Below are 20,839 nucleotides of genomic sequence, written 5' to 3'. Positions count from 1 at the left end.
TTTCCCACCCCTCGCATTATTTTTGTCTCTTGGAGAATTGGGGCCAGGTCTTCAGTTCTTCAAACCCCATGTGCTGGCAGGTCTTGTAAGTGACATGTTCTTAGGAAATGAGCAACCAGCCACTTTTGTGTGGACACTTTCGATAGAGGGCAATAACATCTTTCTTCCTGAGGCATACATAAATGATAACAGATCTTTTTGCTTTGCATCACCATTATCTCGATATTATCAATCATTGACCAGTTATTTGTTCTTGAGCTTTTAATGGGGATAAACTACTGTTCTTGGAATCCTATAATTTCTAGGAAGCTGAGTTACATTCATAGAATAATTGTAGGTTGGCAGCTATGGGCTAGAATTTAGAGTGCTCCTGTGGATAAATCCTCACTTGAGATAGTTACTGAGTTCAAGTACATGGCCCGGTCTGGCCTCATCCTTCAGTCTTTCTAACTGCTGAAATCTCCTGAAACCAGCTGTGCTCACACTGCCTGCTTATCACTGCAGCCTCATCGGCCTCTGGACCATTGTCTCTGATGCTCCCCTATCAAAATAAAGTGAGATGGTACATTTCAGAAATGATAGACTCCTCTTAAAGACGCTCACTGCTTATCAATATTGAATAAGAGTGATGTACATTGATGATGCTTGACTGTCGTCATTTTTGTGTGACGTGAGAACAGAAATAAAACGTGCATAGTGATGATGTTTTTGATATTCTGACAGAGGGAAATGAATTGTATAGCAGGAAACATTTAATATTTCTGTGAGCTTTATTATCTCTAGTACTGGTCCTTTTTATTATTATTATTCATGATAAAGTATGTGTCCGTGAAAGAGAGAGAGAGAGACAGAGAGGCAACCTGCACAGTTCTTAAGTCACACTAACAATCCCTTTCTGCAGTCTTCCGACCTCCCAGGATCCTGACACGTGCAGATGCACCTGGCATGTTTTCAGGACAATGGGGCTGAGCCTGCAGCTTCCAGCGGCGCTGCCCAATGTGCCATTTACTGCACCACAGAGGCTGGGCTCGTGGCCCTAGTCTTAGATTTGACACATACAATTGGGTTTCACAGCACTACTGCCTTGGAAATAATACTTATCAATATAAGTTTTTCAAGTGTCTCTTCTGATCAAGACTTGTCTAGTGATCAAAAACATGCAAATAAATAACTTTACATTTTTTCCCATGGTTATGTTTTTCTCTATAAGTCTGACCCAGCACTAAGCAATATAGTGACTAAGAGACTATGAATATAGTGAAACAGACTTTTAAAAAGAAAACACGTGGAGTCAGCAGATGGTGTAATGGTTACATTGCTGGACTCCCATGTAGTCAACCATGGTTCAAGTCCCAGACCTGGCAGCTTAAAACGCACGCCAGGCATGCATGCATGCTTGCCCAAGATCCTGAGAGGAGAATGGAAGAGAAGGAATTGTGGCATGGCCATCCCCCCTGGTGGGTGATTTCTCACTTTCTGTCTCTCTGTCTCTCTGGCGAGCGTACATGCCTTATAGCAAAAATCTCTCTAAAAAGAAAGAGAAAGGAAGAAAGAATGAGAAAGAAAAAAAAAAGAGAAAAAGAAATAGAGAAAGAAAGATAGGAAGAACAGGAAAACATATAGTAGATATTTAATAAGAGAAATATCTTTAGTAAAGAAGAATGTAATTTCAGCTCATACACCCTGAGGTTCACACCCTAGCTCTGCATTTTAGTATCTAGTGATATTTGGGGACATTATTTTGTAATACTGTATTTAGTTTTCGCATAAGTAAAAGAAGTATCAGAATGCTCACCTTAGAAAGACATTGTGAGGAAGAAAGATGATGTATATAAAAAGATTAGGACTAAATATATTGGTTATTCCATTCAGTTCTAATTTCATCTGCCTCCTGAAATGGAGAACTAAGGCAATTATGAAGATGATTTATAATTCATGGCTCCTTCCTTTTCTCAATACAGATCTCTGCTATTTAGGGAGAGGTAGAAATTTTATCACTGAATGATCTGCTCTACATTGACTTAAAACCTATTCTGATATCCACTCACTCCTCTCCGCTTTACAGGGTTAGACCATCACTTCTGTGTTTCTGACTCAGTTAAGCCGGCTTTGTGTTCTAACCCCCTTTCATCGAAAAGCTGCATTCCTGGACGGATTTTTTAATGACCTACTTCGTTATATTATATATTTGTCATACATATTAAGCCAGCCTATTACTGCTTGACTTCAGTAGGCCCAAAGAACACATTTGTGCTGCTTTTAAGTTTACTTTTGTAAGCCTTTTGTCTTTTGTCATTCTGCTGTGGATTTCCTCAGATACATTTTCAATGTTTCTCTGCATAAGAAAAGGTTCCATTTGACAACATAGGAAATAACCCTGTAGTTTATCTCTGAATGTTTACATAAATTTGTGACTATAGAACACAATTTTAATACTCTATTCAATGTGATTAACTAATTACATATCTTTGTATAATTGATCTGTGGTTTCTTTTTTTGTGTTTATTTGTTTGCTTGTTTTATAATTTACTTCCATAAGGCCTGATTATTGCTTATTCTGTGTAAAGGCAAATAATGAGCAGAAATATTAAGAAATACTAAGCTTTACATTTTTTTAAAAAAAAAGCATTTTCTAGAACTAAAACAAATTCCCCAAATAACTGCTTGTCTATTTTTTTGATATTTTTAGTTTTTTTTTTTTTAAAAGTAGGCTTCCTATAAAATCAAACAGTATATTCATATTGCTATTTTATGTTAAAGTAAATCGTCAATGCAAACTTCTAGCTAATTACACCAATTATTTTTTGGCAATGAACCAAAATAGAACATAACTTTCACCAAACAAATAATCAAACACTAGGTATTAGTTGAATATACTATGCTAAATTTGAAGTCCCAAGCAGTAAGTTAAATCTCAACCAGACTGATCATCCATTTTGTTCAGTCTTTTTCCTTATCATTGGCAGTTAAAGTATGGTTTATAAACATACTCATAGTGTGACTATAAGTCAGAGAGAGGCCATTTAATAATTGAACTGATTTAAGAAAAAAAAAAGAAAGAAATGTACAAACCAATTCATCAAATCAAGAAAAAAATTAGAAATTAATGACTGCTCTTTGTTTTTCAAAGAACAGAGTGATAATATCTGTGAAATAAAGTCTTTTTTATTATTATTTATTTGTCAAAATAATAAAGCATTTGAAAGCCAATTGAAATTGTACTTTTCCCCATGATTTGCCTTGCAGCAGAAACAAAATACATTCATGTTGCTTGTTTGCGATGCTTTTCTTCTACTTGTTACACACACATTCTTTTCTCTCCTTTCTCTTATAGCATGAAATGATCACATCTCATGTAATCTTTTAAGAACATTGTATAGGTGTGGTGGGAGGTTCTATATCACTAAAGGCATTGAAAACAGGAAATGCAGCTGCTGAAAACCTGCATCAGAAACTGCCTGGTGATTAACATTCAATGTGACCATAATGACTTAGCCTGGAAATTCCCAGTTATATTCTCTCCTATGATTCACGAACACCCTGGAGTATCAAGCTCACCCCAAGGATTTGCCCAGAAGAGGTGACAGGAACACTGGCGACTTGTCATGTCTATAGATAATATCCATTTTCCCTAAATCAATCAATTTCCATTTGGGCAGTGGCTTGTCACTTAACAGGGGACGAGTGTTCCTCATCCCAGGTGTGGGACTGATCCTCTCCTGGAGGGTCTGCAGGAATAGACGGATTCAGGCTGTTTAATCTATTTAATCTAATCAAATCAGGGCCCAGTTGTCTCCCTTTGTCACATCTGATGCCCCTACTTCCATATTAAAAAAGGAGCACACAGGCACAAGTCAGCCCTCTGGGTCCCTTGATACATCATTAAGTTGTAAAAATGACTTCATCACTCAAGACAGAGAAATTAGACAGCCCAACAGTGGCATATGGCAGCGGGGAATGGTGCTACCAGCTGCCCACCTGATTCCTTCCCCTCTCAAAAGCAGGTCCCTCCCTCCAGAAGCTGCCTCTGCACTGTGGTAGCTGAATGCAGCAGCAGCAGGGGACAGGAAAGCCAGAAAGGGGTGAGGGGATTAGGAAATTGAAAGAGAGAGCAGCTCAAGTCAGCCCAAGCACGTGCAAACCCTTGGAGACCCCTCCTCCCTCAGTCCATCTATTCATCTCTTGGTAAAGGGCATTTTCTTTTGTCAGGAAAAGCAAGACCTTTTCTGCATTACCCTAGATACCTAGCCTACAGAGCCTGCACTGGGAAGGCAGCGAGATGTTTGATAGGCAGTTAGGTGAGTGAGACAGAGAAGTCATCTCTAGCCCTAAAGGACTGCGTGCCTAAAACCATTTCCACCAGAACAGGATGGTGGTCCTTGGCAGCAGGTTGCATATCCATGGTCTGAGTTATTTTCTCACACAAGAGGAAACTGCAAATATTTCTCTCTGGAGGAGTTAAAGAACTCCTCCTTGCAATGGATATTCCAAGGGATAGGTAAGTAGAGTGGGAAAAATTATAGATAGATAAATAAGAATATATATTTGTGTGTGCACGCTCATGTGTGTGTGTGTGTTTGGTGATGGGACTTAGGAATTAATTTCCAGTGCTTTGCTTATTTCAATAAATAAACAAAGCACATCTTTATTGTTTTATTTATCTGAAGGAAAAGGAATAACACCAAGAAAAGCCCTCCTTTCTGGCCTTAAAATATGAAGATTTTATGTTTAAAATGTCTTTCTTCCTATCTTTCTGAAACTCATTCTGATGAGATTTTTCATAGTCAGACAAGCCAGGATATTTGTAATATATATAGCACAATATTTACCAATACAAATTTCTCAGTTTTAAAATCATGCCTTTGGATTTGTTCATTTTTAAGTATAAGTGACTTTCTCTTTTATATCAGGAATATTGAGTTTATCAATCAAAATCCTGAAAAAGAATCCCTTCCTTCTGCAGACCAAAAAACAAAAACAAAAACAAAAAAAAACAAAAGAAAAAAGAAAAAGAAAAAGAAAGAATGAAAGAGAGAAAAGAGGAAAAAATCCCAGGCAAATCTCTACAATATTCTAGAAGCTCAAACTGCCAAGTGACTAAGTGGGGCGAAAAAGTTCTAAATGCCATGTTTTCTCCTGCAGAATATCACATTGTCATTGCCAACAGTGGAGCATGCCTTTTGCAGAGAAAAGGACAGAATTACCCACGTTGTGGCTAAATACTTAGGGAGCCAGGAGGATACATGTAAAAGCAGTATGTGTCTCCTGCCAAAATTATTAAATAAATAAAAATCTAAGGATCCCTTGGGCCTGCGATAGGCTTGTCTCTAATTCATGGATTACTCTCCCGGATTTGGGACGTGATGGATTGTAGTCATTCATTCAGGGAGCAGACAGCTCAGCTCACTGCTGAGAATGAGCTCTGTGATGCAGCATGCAGCCTCAGGCAGAGATGTCACATTTCGGAGTAGATGTAATTGTGGCTGTGCACCACCAGACACCTGAGCTCCAGCCACTATCACTTTGCAACCCTGGAGAAGTCACCACTCGCCCCCTGGTTCCCTATTTCATTTCCTGGTCTGTGAAATGGGAGGGTTGAATTGGATGAGCTCTGGCCAGCTTTAACGAGTGAGTTCTTTTCGTCGCAGGTGGTGCAGGGGATGCCACACTAATGTAGAATCTTCAGTCTCTTTACTCAAATCAGGTTGTTTTCTTTTTTTTAACAAAAGTCACATGAGAAAACTAATGAGTACCTGAAAATGCAAAATGTTGCACTAGGAATTGTACTTTCTTCAAATGAAGGATAGAGGTGGGGGAAACAAACTAATTTTCAACAGCAAAATCTAACCTAAAGCTTAAATGGCTTACTCTAAGTGTATTTGTGCCTGACTAGACACAATTCAAAGACTGCAGGCACTAAAGTACTATCATGTTCTATATACGTGGCTAAACATTTTTTACAGTAACTTTAAAAACTTTGAAATAAGATTTATGGAATTTTCAGTGCACAATATTTTCAGTTATAAATAATGTGTATGGGAAAATAATTTTAAAAGGCAAAAAAAATGACACACAAAAATCATTTTTAAAAAATCCCCACAGAAATCATTTACACTGGCATTACTAATATTTGAAGCAAATTTAAATGCAAACAAATTTTTCTGAATTTATGAATTAATAATAAATGGGGCCAACCAGTAGCAGTGGTTAAAGCAATTGGATTCCACATGGCTGATTATATGGTCCAATTTTCAGACCCAGCAGCTTGAAAAACACATTAGACACATGTGCATGCATTCCCAAAATCCCAAGAGGAGAATGGAGAGGAAGGGATGGAGGCCCAGCCATCCCGGGGGGGATGTTTTTCACTTTCACTCTCTATCTCTCTACTGCAAGTGCATGTGTCCTATAGCAAACTAAACATTAAAAAGGAATGAATAACAGATGATAATACCCAATAATGATCTGGTTCCTTTGGGCCCAAATGCTGACTTCACATCAATGCAAGCAGATCCCTGTGGGGAAGGCCTTGAGTTTGCATCCCAGGACCTCCAGAGCACGTCCAACTTGCACACTCATGCTGGTGATGCAGGCCGGCTAAGACTGCAGCTAGACCAACCGCAGTAGACTGCAGGCTCTGGAAGAGCCTCTGAGTATGCGGTGTGTGTGTGTGTGTGTGTGTGTGTGTGTATACGTGTCTGTTTCCTCTCATGAAATAGGTAAGTAAATAAACAAATGTAAACACACACACACAATTACCCAGTTCTAGGCACATATTCCCTCACTAAGCTGTCATGCTGGCCATATGAAGTAGGTACTTTGATTAGCCCCCTACTGAAATATATACTGAGGCTCAGAGGAGTTAAATAATATTTAGGTAACACACTTAAGGGTCTGACCCACACCATTTGGCTTTAGAGCCAATTTTTTTTTTTAAGAACAACCATGTGGGAGTCCAGTGCCTTTAACCACCTTGCCACCTGCTGACCACAGAGCCAAATCTTAATGCTTTTTTTTTTTTCTTAAAGGCCAAAACGCCTTGTTGTGATGCTCATTTTATTTACTCAAAAATATTTATCATGGGCCAGGCTCTCAGTGATGGTGATGACACAGTGGAGAAAAGGGGAGGAGGGGGAAGAACATGAAAAACTACCTGTCTTCATGAAGCTTTCGTTTTATTAGAGAAATGCAGATATTAAACAAACAGATAAATCAGTAGAAGATGGCAGTGAATGTTATGTAAAAGAAAAAAGTTAAAGCCAGGTTGAGGAATCAAAAGAACAAAGGGCCGGGTGGGGAAATTTTTGAATAATTTTGAATAATAAAATTCAAGATAATATCACCACCTAAATAAAGGCGAGGATACTTTTTATGGATATGGTGTTATGCATTTAAAAAATAATGTTCACCAAATTTCCTTTGGTGTATATGTATGCCCTGGGCAAAAGAAAAAAAATCTGCTTTTTCCCCCATTTGACAGTTGCCCAGTTTCCTTTCAGCCATCTCTAATACATGCAGAGTAAAAATAGTCTTTAGCGAGTTCACGTTTCTAAGTACCTGAATTGCCATACTCCCTGCATCTTGTATGAAAGACAAAATAAATTTGTCCCCAGTATTATTTCATCACTATATTAAAATAATTCTTATTTTAAAACATCATGGATTTTGTAAAGTCTCTTCCCTTCATTCCCCCCCCCCATGGCTCTCCACGCACACATGGATTTTGTAAAGTCTCTTCCCTTCATTCTCCCCCCTCCCCCCATGGCTCTCCACGCAGGTGACTGACTCTCCCCACTGGTGATGTACAAACAGCCCTTTAAAGACAGACAAGGAAAAGATGATGCAAGAGTCCTCTCCTGGGACGGGGTTACCCCTTCTTAGGCCCCGCCCCTCCTTTCAGGGAGCTGGACAGCAAGAGCAGAGACTTAGAATGGGACTGGTCAAAGGACCTAGAATCTCTATTCTGACCAAGAGTGTAACTGTCGTTTTTTTTAATCAATAAAATAGAAAGTCAAATTGTTGCTTTTGTTTTTCATTGAGAAATTTGCCAGGAGGTGTAACCAGGAGCCTTTCTCTCTTGAGAAGATGTCTCTGCACACCTCGGTGACTCTATTTCAGTTCTGCCCAAACAGCAATGGCAAACACTTTCCAAAGAGAGCTTCTTCTACACCTGGAGGGGAAGGAATCTGTCCCCAGTACCAACCCTAGGGAAATCTTTTCCACTATTAAATGATCCACAGGGAGAGAAGCTTATTTGAATGGGTGTACAATGTTATAACGATAAAAGACTGGTCTTGCTATGTGTTTTTCACTATTTTTGAAGAAAAGATCATAATAGAAAATATATATCATTCAAACCAATTCTAAATAACCTCAGATTTTGTACTTATAAAAGGCCTTCTATGGTAAACATCATATATAGTATGTATACTATAATTTATGCTGAATAATGATAAATTTATGCTAAATTGTATTATAGTACATATTTTTTTCATATATAAATTATGTATAATATTATATATAGATAGACATTCACCAACATGTTAATATCAGGAATATCAGGGTTACTGTTAATTATTTTTATTATCTTTTCTTATACATTTTTTATTTAATATATAATAGTTTTATAGTCAGAAAAGGAAATGTTATATATACTTGAAATCTGTTTTCACAGGGAGTTTTAACAACTGTATTTGTAATGTTTTGTTTATATTCTAAAAATTAATCAATGTGTAAAAATGTTCAGATATAATAAGGAAATTTGTCTCCATGATTTTCTATATGTTCCTAATATTTTACAAATCAATTTTAACTTAATTTCTCAGTCTTGTAAAATACAAGATATTGAATATAAAAATACTAAGTTTTTTTCCCTTGAATGCACCTTTAAAGGAAAGCTGAATTTGGAGTACAACAATAATTTTATAATTCAGAAATCTTTCCTGTAAGGGAAATCTACCAAATAAATTAAATTCCAAATCAGCCTCATTTTTTTTATTATAAGACATGACATAGCAATAAATAGGAATGAGCTTTCTTTCTTCTTTCTTCCTTCCTTTCTTCTTCTTCTTCTTTTTTTTTTAATCAGGAAAACCTGTTTACTGACCTCCTAGTGTTACAAAGAGGGAAAGCTGGAGCATCCCTGGTGTTTTTTCCTGGCAGGAACATGTTAGCATTTTAACGTTTGGCAAGCTGAATATTTTGACTCTAGGAAAACACACACACACACACACACACACACACACACACACACACACAGCCTTAAAGGTACCACCATTGTATTCTCATTCGGCATTATAATGAGTTTCCTGTTTCATTTTTGTTGGGGGGGGGTGAATTGTTAGATGTTTTTTTTCTCCTCAAGTGAATATATTCTTTCTGGAAATATCTAGAGTATCTTTCTGGAAACCTTTTTATTTTGCTTTAGATTTTTTTTTTAAGGAAAAGAAAAGATTAAAGACACTCTCTACTGGGGATTTGAAATATATGTATTTTAAATCCATAGTAATATTTAACGGAATGGTCTCTTTAAATATTTCTGCCCAATACCATTTTTTCTCTGATTTATTCTACCCACAAAAGTGGGTTCTCTACGTAGTTACTGATTTTTATCTTAAACTGATTCTTTTTAAAAAGGGTATCTGTCTTCATCTGGGTCTGAGTGCTAACTACCCGGTGTTGGGTCGTCAGGTAAACACGATACTCAAAAAGGCCTTATTCTAAATCTATTGCAATCTTCTCTTGGCGTTTTTAAGAACTATCCCAAAATCCTGGCTCTAGGAAACTTAAACCTCAAATAAATGTCCAAGTATTCCTCCACGGTCCCTGGAGACTCTGAGAAGCCCAGTGCAGGAAGACACTTGTCTGAAAGGGATCGCAGGTCCCACAACCACAGGAAGGAGCTAGGAGGTTTCAGGAAGAGGTGAGGAAGGGCCAGGTGACCGAGGGAGACACAAGACCGCCAGCAGGGAAGCGCCCCGTCCTCATTTTCCTTTAAGATGCGACTTTCGATTAGGGGGGAGGGGCGAAGTGAGGGCTACAACGTCCGAAGACCCTAAGACTTTATTGGGTCTCTAAGCAGCAAGACCTGGAAGGGCGAGGGCGTCTGTTTTCAGTGCGACAATTGAGACGTAAAGGGCGCTTAAATTTGTTTATCCAAATACACGGAATGCAGCAAAGCTGCCCCGCCCGCTCCGCGGGGGCCGCCTGTACTCCTGGTTACCTCCACCCCATCTGTCCTTGTGCCTCCTGCTCCGAGGTGTCTGTGCAGGCGGCGTTGGGAGTTCCTGGAAGCTGGCGCCAGGGCCTGGGCTGCGGTCGCCGCAGCCTGGGGGAGGCGGGTGGTCGCAGCTGGGCGCCTCCGCGCACCCGGCCCTAAGCAGCGGAGCTCATTAACAGGTGGAATCACACCCGGGAGCTGAAATCTCGCCTGCCTCCATAGAAACAAATCCCGCAGAGCCAGAGCACCATCTGGGCGGGCTCCGGGGGGGGGCGCAGGACCCGAGGGCCGACGAGAGCGCAGCCAGTGACGCCCCCACCGCCGCACTGACCATGTCGGCCGGCCACGCCGGGCCCCAACTCCTGCCCCGCGGTGTGGCACGTCCACCTCTTCGGAAAAAGCCGGTTTAGCCCCAGCAGAGAGCGCGAAGCGGCGTGCGCCCGTCCAGGACATCCCGAATCCCTTTGGGCGCCTTATTGCGGAAGGAGGCGCCCGCCCCAGGGGTTGCGTCAAGGGACTAGGAGACCTTGCCCAGGAGTCCTGCCCCGGGCCTCCGCTGCCCTTGCAGGGTGCGAACCCCGGCCCCGCGCCTGGGCCTGCCCCGCACGTTACCTGTTGGCTGCCAGCCGGGACGCGATGTAGCCTCCTGGAATCTGGGTGATGATGTAGCCCCAGAAGAAGGAGCCATGGATCATCCCCACGGTTTCCGGGTCCCAGTTGAATTTTGCTTTCTGCGGGGTAGGGGAGAGAGGCGAGTCAGTGTCGGAGCGGCACTGCTGGCGGTTCCCACACCAAAGAGCCCCCAGCGCGCAGGTCCCGGACTGCCCTTTAGGGGCGAGGGGCTTACTTTTCGTTTCCTAATCATTGCCTTTTCTAACAGAGAAACCGGAGCTCGTAACGAGATACACTTAGCGGCGAGGCTGGGCGCCTCGGCTCTGCTCCCCTGGCAGGGCGGTCTTGCCCCAGGGCATGAGAATCTTCCGCATTCACAGTTCAGGATTCCGACTCCACATAAAGCCTCCTTGGTAGGTTCGGGATAGACTCTGGCCCGGTGGCCTAGTGGATGCCAGCAGCAGGGGTGACTTCGAAAGTGAACTCTGACCCTGGGGACCCAAATAGGGACATTCTGGGAAAGAGAAGTGGGGCGCTTGGGATGTAAGGAGCCCGGCTTGGAGGGACTGGGAGAAAGGGAGTCTAGCAAAATGCCGAGGGGCGAGGGCTGGAAAGTCGGGTAGTCCTCTGGCCTGGTGGATTTAGGGGAGTCAGCGCAGAGGGAGGTGTTGCCAGGAGCGGTAGAAAGTCCCAGCGATGGGCACGTGCCATGGCTGAGGCCCAGCTCTGCCCAGGCCACGCTGGGTCACCCCACAAACTGAACCTCGAAGTAAACCAGAGTGAAATATCTGCCTCGGGAAGAAGAGGGAGCGCCCACCCCGCCTGGGAATGCGGAACCTTTCTCTCTTTTCGGCTAAACTAAAGGCGCTCTTGTGGGTTTCCGCACTCCCCGGGGCCCAGCAGGGCTCACAGCTTCCCGGCGGGTGCTCCCCAATTTCTCCTTCCAGTCCTGGTTTGTGACACCAGGTCGCTAAATAGGGAGTTGGAACCCATGGGTTTCTGTGACCTTGGCCTGATTCCCCCACCCGCGGGTGTCACTGTCCCCCACACACACTCGTAGATTTGGGGAGGTGGCACTCCAGGCTCTCCAGCCTTGTACCCCTTTCCTGGCGACAGAGTTGAACTTCCTAAAGGCCCTTCCACCCGGCCCGCCCACGTAAGCACAACGGATTGGATTTGTTCGTAACTTTGTTTCATTATGTTTATTAACAATGATTTGGAGGGCACTGACTGAAGCTAAGGGAAGTAACGACTATTAAAATACGGTGCTCTGCTCCCCTGGTAATAGGACGAACGTCTGCACTTGGCTTTAGCGGATGTGATTCGTCACGACTTCTTGTGTAAGCCATTCTTCAGGAAACCTAGTGAGCTGGACGCTCGTCCACTCTGCAGGTGTGAGAGGGAGGGCCCGGGACAGCGGCAGCAGGGAGCTGGGGATATTGCCGCGGCCCGCGCTAGCGTGGCAGATCTAGAAAGAGCTTTTGGAACATCTAGGCCTTCCGTTTGGGGGGTACCCAGCCAGGCTCCAACAGGAGCGTTCGCGGGCCCCAGCCACCGAGCCGCCGGGCGCTGCCCACCTCTTTGATGACCTTGCCCCCGCGGTGGATGGTGCTGTTGTTGACCATGTCCACGATGGCCACGCCCAGGTTGCAGCGGATGCCGAAGGAGATGCAGAAGCCCAGGCCGCTCATGATGGCGATGATGTAGCGGCGCGGCAGGCCGAAGCACGAGCAGTCGCACAGCGGCGCCTTCTTCTCGGGCACCTCCAGGGGCTTCCCATCCTCCGTCAGCTCGATGGTCTCCCCGGTCTCTTGCTTCTTCTCCAGCACCCTGCGCGGCAGAGTGGGAGGAGGCAAGGACGCGGCGGGTTAGGCACCCGGACCCCAGGCTTGTCCATTTTCCTGGACCCCGCAGGACCTGACCTCCGCCCTCCCTCCGGGTTTAGGGTGGCGGGCGACACCTAGCCTCAGGACCTCCTTCCCAGCATTCTCCCAGTCCCTCTCCCGGCGACCGCGGGCTCAACTTTAATCCTTCAGGCCTAAGACTCCAATCCCCACCCTCTCGGGATTCACCCCTCCCCGCCTCGATTCAGAAACACAGGCCGCTTGGGCCTAACTTTCGCACGGAGTCTGCAGTTTCTGCGGAAGAGGTTACCCCGAGGCACCTCCTCCGCACCTGTGTAGACGCCTCCCCCACCTCTGAATGCAGTTTACCCTAGCGACCGCCAGCGCCGTCAGGCCACCCAGGCACCTGAGGGCAGCCTAGCAGGGGCGCGCCCAGCCACAGCTCCGCCGCCCATCCTTTCTTTCCCAATTAAAGGGAAGCTTTCCAGGTGGAGGACCGCAGGTCCCCGTCCCCGAGATGAGCTCGGGGTCCCCATGGGACTAAGGCCTCAGCAGGCCCCTGCCCACACGGAAAAGGGATGAGGACTCCCTCTGCGAGTGTAAATCACGCCTCTGCAACTTGTCCTAGCCCTGGGTGCTAATCCAACGCTTACTCCACCGTTACACATCTCTCTCTTTTTTTTCCCTTTTTACTCGAGTTGCAAACAAAGGCCTCCGCAGCATATGGCCGACACCTAAGCTTCCTACTGCCAGAACATGAATAATTAATTATTCACAATCTTGCGTCATTACTACCTCGGTTACAAACACTGAAAAAACGTCCTGGACCCATTTCCAAAGGCTGAAGATGCTTCTCCCAGATATACAAACGCACCCTCAAATCAACTTCTGTGAGATGTCCCACACCGAGGTGAAAGATTTCACCTTTAAAAATATTGCATAGTATTTTACAGGGTTTTCCATCCGTTTGATTCAATTCCTTTGGGGATTTCTTATGTCCTTGAGAGAAGGGGAAATGGGAAGTGATGGAATGATTAGACTACAAGGGAGTAGGGTTTTCTCGTCTACAATATGCCTGTAAATTTTCTATTGCAAAAAGAATGTGAGAGGTGATATCTCCGTGGCCACCAGAAGATTGATTTTTTTAATATTTGAATGAAGAACCTCTCTTATAATTTGCAGGATATTTTCCCAGTCGACCATGCAATTACTTTCTAGTTGTTTCCTTTTAAGTGACAGGTGCACACAGTTGTTTCTGCACACAGATAAAGCCAATAAGATTTTTAGATCAACTCCAAGAACGCATAGCTTGGGATATTGCTGTCAAGCAATTTGTGGCTACTGGGAAAAAATGTCGGGCTTCCACCTTCTAGAAAATAGCACCTGGAGGAACAGGTCATAAAGGACTTTATAACACAGTTAAGTTAGAGCTTACGCCGAAATCCAGTCTCGATGTTAGAAAACATTGCAATTTATTCTGGGAGAAAAAAAATTCAACCCACTTTATCTTATTTCAGTTTAGTTTTACATTGGCTTCATATGCTTATATATGCAAATGTGAACTCTGCCCTGAGCTCCCCACCTGCTGTCAGCGGGGTAGAAAAAGGACAGTCCTTTCTCGGGTAGTGGCAAGACTGCAGGGCCCTTGCGGTATTTGCTGCCGCATAGGTGCATGATGTGCCTACACGAAGCCCACCGGAAACGAGAAAATTTGGAGAAAATAGGAGGCGCATTGTTCACTGTCTTTTCATTTCTTATACATTGACAATGGCTTCCATTTCCCAAATGTGAAAAACCGTGTCCTTTGGGATCATTTACTTTTTGTGTGTCTGTCCCCAAAGTCAAGAATGATTCTGCTCATATTATTAAGAAAAAAAATGCACGTAACATACTTGGAAGGATTTAAAGCGGTGCGAGTTTTGGCATAATTAGCACAATGGCTATATGGATGAGTAAAAATTTGAAAATCATTTTTACTACTTTCGAAGTAAGGTTACTGGTTATGATCATGGTTGTTCTTATAAGCACTGTGACATTTCCCATGCAAGAAACAGACTTCTAGAAGAGGGCAAATAATTACACACACACACACACACACACACACACTCACACACATTGTTTCAGGTTCAGAAAGAGGAACTACTTCAGCAATCAATTATTGATATATTTTGATTCCTTCTCATTCCATAAAGAAGGAAAATTCCACCAGGGCTTTCTTTACTACGGTTTTGAAACTGAGATCTAAATTTCTCTTTACATTAGTTTTTGGAATTTCTTCGTTAATTATTTTATAGGGTTTTTATTTTGATCACTTGTCTGCATTAAAATTTAATTGTTGGTATCCATAAGCCCAACGCTCTTTGGTAGGTGCTGGTCCTCTCTCAATTATAAAGAAGTGAATCCCGCATAGGAAAGGATGAGACTCTGCAGGTACCTAAACAAAAATCACACACACACACACACCTAAAAGCAGACAGGTTCATTTAGTGCAACATTCCTGCATTAATAAGCAGGTTTCCAGAGCAGCCCGCTCCAGCAAGAGCAACAAAAAGACTTTCCGATCATATTACAACCTCTCTAAGCAAGCAGGGTTTACTGAGATGGCCCTGCAGATTTTTTCATGCTGAGCCCCAGGTAAGCATGGCTTTGCTTTCTCTTACCTGTAGATCTGGCCAAGGGATTTCCCAGCAAAATTCTTTAGCCCCTCTTTTCCAGGGGCCAAAATCCTTTGTTTTACCGACTCCATTCTTGCAAAAACCGATGTTGGCTCTTGCCAGATTTCAAAAGTGGCCGCTATGGAAGGCGGGGGTGGTACACATTGTCTCAATCGCTTAAGGTAGTTGTGGGTTGTTTCTTCTCAGCAGAATGGTACCGGTGTGCCTCCAGTTAGAGTGCGAGTGAGAGGGGAGGGCGAGTGAGAACGGGAATACAACAGAATAGCTGCATGCAACCCACGGGTTTCCTAATAGGAGAGTTGGTAGACACCATCAGAAAGTCTCATTGGAAGGGGAGGATCCGGTGGCAGAGGGCGCGGGCAGTGCCATGATATTTGGGCGGGTGCAGAAGAGTCCTTGTCCTGGAAGTCAGTCCACTGAAAAACGATGTAAATTCCCAGTTTGAAGGCTTACTGCTCTCACATCTGCTGGCTTAAGCAGAGGTATCACCGAACCCTTGTGTAAGGGCAAAGCCAACAGAACAGTACTTTGTAAAATGGTGTCTTTGCTGTAAGGAGCAGAGCATCAAAACTCATGGGAGCATCTCAGGTCTCAGGTGAGCCAAGCTGCTATTAGTTTTTCCTCTCTGCCCACGATCTCCTCCCATCACGCCGGCGTAACTGCTCTGCGGTAGAGTCGAATTAAGATGGAGAAGCCTTGCTGCTCTTTGCGGACGTGAGTAAATAACACACCCAGGTCTGATTTGGGCAGCGACAAGGAAGACTTTTTTCAGCACGGCTGACAGCGCCCGTCTGGGCGGGTTTCGGCAGGATGCTTCAGCACCACGGACAGAGTAAGTTTCAGGAAAAAGGGAAGCAGCTTTTGGCTAGCCAGGTTGCCAACTTTCTAGGGGAACTGGGCGGATCGCCCTGACCAAAGACCATACCGTGGCTCTTCAGGAACGGATGCTATGGAAACCAAGAGGGACTATGTCATCATCTCCAGAGTTTGCAGGGAGAATGGTGCATTTGGCTCTGCAAAGGAGGAAGACTTTATTAAAAATTGACAAGCTATGTCAGGTTTGCTACACTGATGCCAGCTCTGACAGTACTGCAGGGAAGGAAGTTTATGACATATTTCACTTATGTTTATGGGGTCCCCCGAGTATAAAATATATCTACATAAAACGCACATTTATGCTGCCAATGTGCTTGTTTTAACCCTTGATAGGAGAAGGAAGGAAAGAAGGAAGGAAGGGAATGAAGAGAGAGAGGAGAAAGGGAGAGAAGAGAAAGAAAAGAATATTTTTAAACTTGATACATTTAATTAATAAAAGATAGTCTAGTATAAATCACTTGAAAATTTAAACTTATCTAATTTATATCATGGTACAGAAATACCAACATACTGATAAAATTTGTGGTTGAGCCTTGTGATTGTCAACAAATTGTAACTGATGATATTTTAAAGATTTATTTTAATTTACTTATATTCCAAATATCACTGTTTTTCTTTGTTCCATCTTCTCCTGAAGCAGATACTTCAAGAGACATTCATGTAAGGCTTGATTTCACATGTATAGGTATAGTATCAATGAATTTATTTCATCAAACAAAGCTTAAAAAGTCTATGCTAGATTAATGTGAATTACTGATTTCATACACATGAATTATGAACCTCTTAGATGGAACTCAGGCAAGTGATTACAAAACAGATTGGCCTTGAACCACATTCTCAAGGTCAAAACACTGGATTTCATTTAAGCCAATAGGGGGAGTAATTTTACTTAAGGACGCTGGACTCAAATCTCAGAAATATGGATATCAATACAGAATCATGAAGAATATCCTCTGAATAGCTAAAATTATATAATGGATGTGTATTCACTGAATGAATAGCTTTACAATTTTTGAAAAGTAGCTAAACCAGCTGCCATTATGAATAGTTGTCAAATTATATATCATTATGAATTATGATAAAGAAAATACTGAAGGCGTCTTTTCCTTATTTCAATAAACATGCATTAAAATGTATATCATCAACAAAAACATGAATTCAATTTTTCTAAAACTCTAGAATGTTTCAAAAGAATATCTATTTTCAAAGGACAGCAGGTCTCAAGAGAGAGGAAAACACACACACACACACACACACACACACACCCCTCATGAAACAGCCTCCTTGCAAACAAAAGACTTAAACTACTTAGACATGACCCATCTAGGTGAATTTCCGAAGTCTATGTTTTGAAAATCTTTAGTGACTAACTTTATTCATTTTAATTTATTTAGGGCAGTCATGACTTAGAAATTTTCAAAAGTTACGTAAAACATGGAAGCTGTAATAAGTATCTGCAATGCTCAGTAGTGTTGTAAAAACCATTCTCCTGCTTAAATTTCTCTGCATATGTCTAGATATTTATAGCCCCAGTGGATGTGGTAGCTAAGTCCCCACTGTTTGTGTATGAGGGGACACCAAGCAATATAAATCCAACACAAGTGCATTGTTTCCAGAGTAAAACAATGATAAAACAATCACCTGTACTGAAATGGATGTCATCTGGCTCTTTATTTTCTTGATAGCAGGGGGAGTGCCCAAACCAGAATAGCTGTTAATATTGATTGATTCATTCTAAAAATATCTACTGAGTGCCAAGGATTACACTGGGTCCAGGAATGACCCTGAAAGATCTCAGAAGCTCTGTGGGTGATAGACACATAAATACAATTAAAATAATTACAGGTAAAATTAGATAAGTTAAATAATCCAGCCTGGGAGTGAAAGTGTTTAGAAAAGATTTTAAGATTCCCTATTTCCATGTCTGTCTTAATGTGTTATGGAAATTTAGTCTATGAAGATAATAGCAGCCTATGCGACCAGCAGTTAGTGTAATGGCTATGTCGCTGGACTCCCACATAGTTGACCGCAGTTCGCGTCCCGGACCCGGTGGCTTAAAACTCATGCTGGGCACATGTGTGTGCATGCCCAAGGTCCCGAGAGGAGAATGGTGGGGTAGGGATTGCATGACCAACCCCCATGGGGGGTGGTTTTTCGCTTTCTGTCTCTCTGTCTCTGTCTGTCTGGTGAGCGCACGCGCTCTACAGCAAAAACCTCTAAAAAAAAAAAAAGAAGATAGTAGCAGCCTAGAAAACTAAGCCTGAAGAGGTGGTAGTACTTGGAGAGCTTTCCAACCAGAGGAGACATCTTTAGCAATGAGATAAAAAAGGAGAAATAGGATATGTGAAAAACTACAAGAATTGTTATTCAGCCATCTAAAGCTGAAGAATCCCATGTTAAATGAATAGCAGATCCCAGTATAAGAGATGTATATTCAGACACCATTTGCTAATTCAACAGATATTTTTGTGTGTACTCCAAATTTCAAAGACTCAACATATAATTTTGTGACTTAAAATTGACCAGATTTATCTTCATGCCAAAAAACAGTAGTAGCTATCCATATGACATTCACTCAGGGATATTTAAAAAAAGCTTTTCTTCCTCTGAACACCCTGCTTTGCTCCCAATATCTCACACCCAGTTTTGACAGTGGCCTTAAATCTCAGAAATATGGATATCAATACAGAATCATGAAGAATATCCTCTGAATAGCTAAAATTATATAATGGATGTGTATTCACTGAATGAATAGCTTTACAATTTTTGAAAAGTAGCTAAACCAGCTGCCATTATGAATAGTTGTCAAATTATATATCATTATGAATTATGATAAAGAAAATACTGAAGGCGTCTTTTCCTTATTTCAATAAACATGCATTAAAATGTATATCATCAACAAAAACATGAATTCAATTTTTCTAAAACTCTAGAATGTTTCAAAAGAATATCTATTTTCAAAGGACAGCAGGTCTCAAGAGAGAGGAAAACACACACACACACACACACACACACACACCCCTCATGAAACAGCCTCCTTGCAAACAAAAGACTTAAACTACTTAGACATGACCCATCTAGGTGAATTTCCGAAGTCTATGTTTTGAAAATCTTTAGTGACTAACTTTATTCATTTTAATTTATTTAGGGCAGTCATGACTTAGAAATTTTCAAAAGTTACGTAAAACATGGAAGCTGTAATAAGTATCTGCAATGCTCAGTAGTGTTGTAAAAACCATTCTCCTGCTTAAATTTCTCTGCATATGTCTAGATATTTATAGCCCCAGTGGATGTGGTAGCTAAGTCCCCACTGTTTGTGTATGAGGGGACACCAAGCAATATAAATCCAACACAAGTGCATTGTTTCCAGAGTAAAACAATGATAAAACAATCACCTGTACTGAAATGGATGTCATCTGGCTCTTTATTTTCTTGATAGCAGGGGGAGTGCCCAAACCAGAATAGCTGTTAATATTGATTGATTCATTCTAAAAATATCTACTGAGTGCCAAGGATTACACTGGGTCCAGGAATGACCCTGAAAGATCTCAGAAGCTCTGTGGGTGATAGACACATAAATACAATTAAAATAATTACAGGTAAAATTAGATAAGTTAAATAATCCAGCCTGGGAGTGAAAGTGTTTAGAAAAGATTTTAAGATTCCCTATTTCCATGTCTGTCTTAATGTGTTATGGAAATTTAGTCTATGAAGATAATAGCAGCCTATGCGACCAGCAGTTAGTGTAATGGCTATGTCGCTGGACTCCCACATAGTTGACCGCAGTTCGCGTCCCGGACCCGGTGGCTTAAAACTCATGCTGGGCACATGTGTGTGCATGCCCAAGGTCCCGAGAGGAGAATGGTGGGGTAGGGATTGCATGACCAACCCCCATGGGGGGTGGTTTTTCGCTTTCTGTCTCTCTGTCTCTGTCTGTCTGGTGAGCGCACGCGCTCTACAGCAAAAACCTCTAAAAAAAAAAAAAGAAGATAGTAGCAGCCTAGAAAACTAAGCCTGAAGAGGTGGTAGTACTTGGAGAGCTTTCCAACCAGAGGAGACATCTTTAGCAATGAGATAAAAAAGGAGAAATAGGATATGTGAAAAACTACAAGAATTGTTATTCAGCCATCTAAAGCTGAAGAATCCCATGTTAAATGAATAGCAGATCCCAGTATAAGAGATGTATATTCAGACACCATTTGCTAATTCAACAGATATTTTTGTGTGTACTCCAAATTTCAAAGACTCAACATATAATTTTGTGACTTAAAATTGACCAGATTTATCTTCATGCCAAAAAACAGTAGTAGCTATCCATATGACATTCACTCAGGGATATTTAAAAAAAGCTTTTCTTCCTCTGAACACCCTGCTTTGCTCCCAATATCTCACACCCAGTTTTGACAGTGGCCTTAAAGTGCATCAGTAGACAATTTTTCCTCTAGAAAAATAATTGTCCCTCTTCTCAAGCACCCTGAACAAGAAAGGGGAAATTATCATTAAATATAACTTACGTATGTAACGTATTGCAGTTTACGAGAGGCTTTTATTTACTTAATGATCTCATTTATTCCTTATAATTATTTTTTTAAACTAAGCTAGTTTTATTCTCA

At 42.0% G+C, this 20,839-nt stretch overlaps 1 protein-coding gene across 2 annotated transcripts in view; it reads right to left on the bottom strand.

Moving 5' to 3' along the window:
- Positions 1-16,330, bottom strand: part of SLC17A6 (solute carrier family 17 member 6) — a 45,882-nt gene extending 29,552 nt beyond the window's left edge. The window contains exons 1-3 of one of the 2 annotated variants that reach the window (XM_006146903.2): positions 15,336-16,330; positions 12,409-12,661; positions 10,832-10,950 (exon numbers count right to left, since the gene is read on the bottom strand). In XM_006146903.2, the coding sequence (XP_006146965.1) occupies positions 10,832-10,950; positions 12,409-12,661; positions 15,336-15,421 (458 nt within the window). In that variant the 5' untranslated portion in view covers positions 15,422-16,330. Of the gene's footprint in view, positions 1-10,831; positions 10,951-12,408; positions 12,662-13,044; positions 13,113-15,335 lie in introns of those variants that run through there. The other variant, XM_027771206.1, reaches the window with a different exon arrangement.
- Positions 16,331-20,839: the final 4,509 nt, after the last annotated feature.

The sequence above is a fragment of the Tupaia chinensis genome, unplaced genomic scaffold (genome assembly GCF_000334495.1).
Source record: "Tupaia chinensis unplaced genomic scaffold, TupChi_1.0 Scaffold000196_1, whole genome shotgun sequence".
Classification (NCBI taxonomy): Eukaryota; Metazoa; Chordata; class Mammalia; order Scandentia; family Tupaiidae; genus Tupaia; species Tupaia belangeri.
The sequence above is the reverse complement of the archived record's forward strand: the minus strand, read 5'-3'. Positions and strand labels throughout refer to the sequence as shown.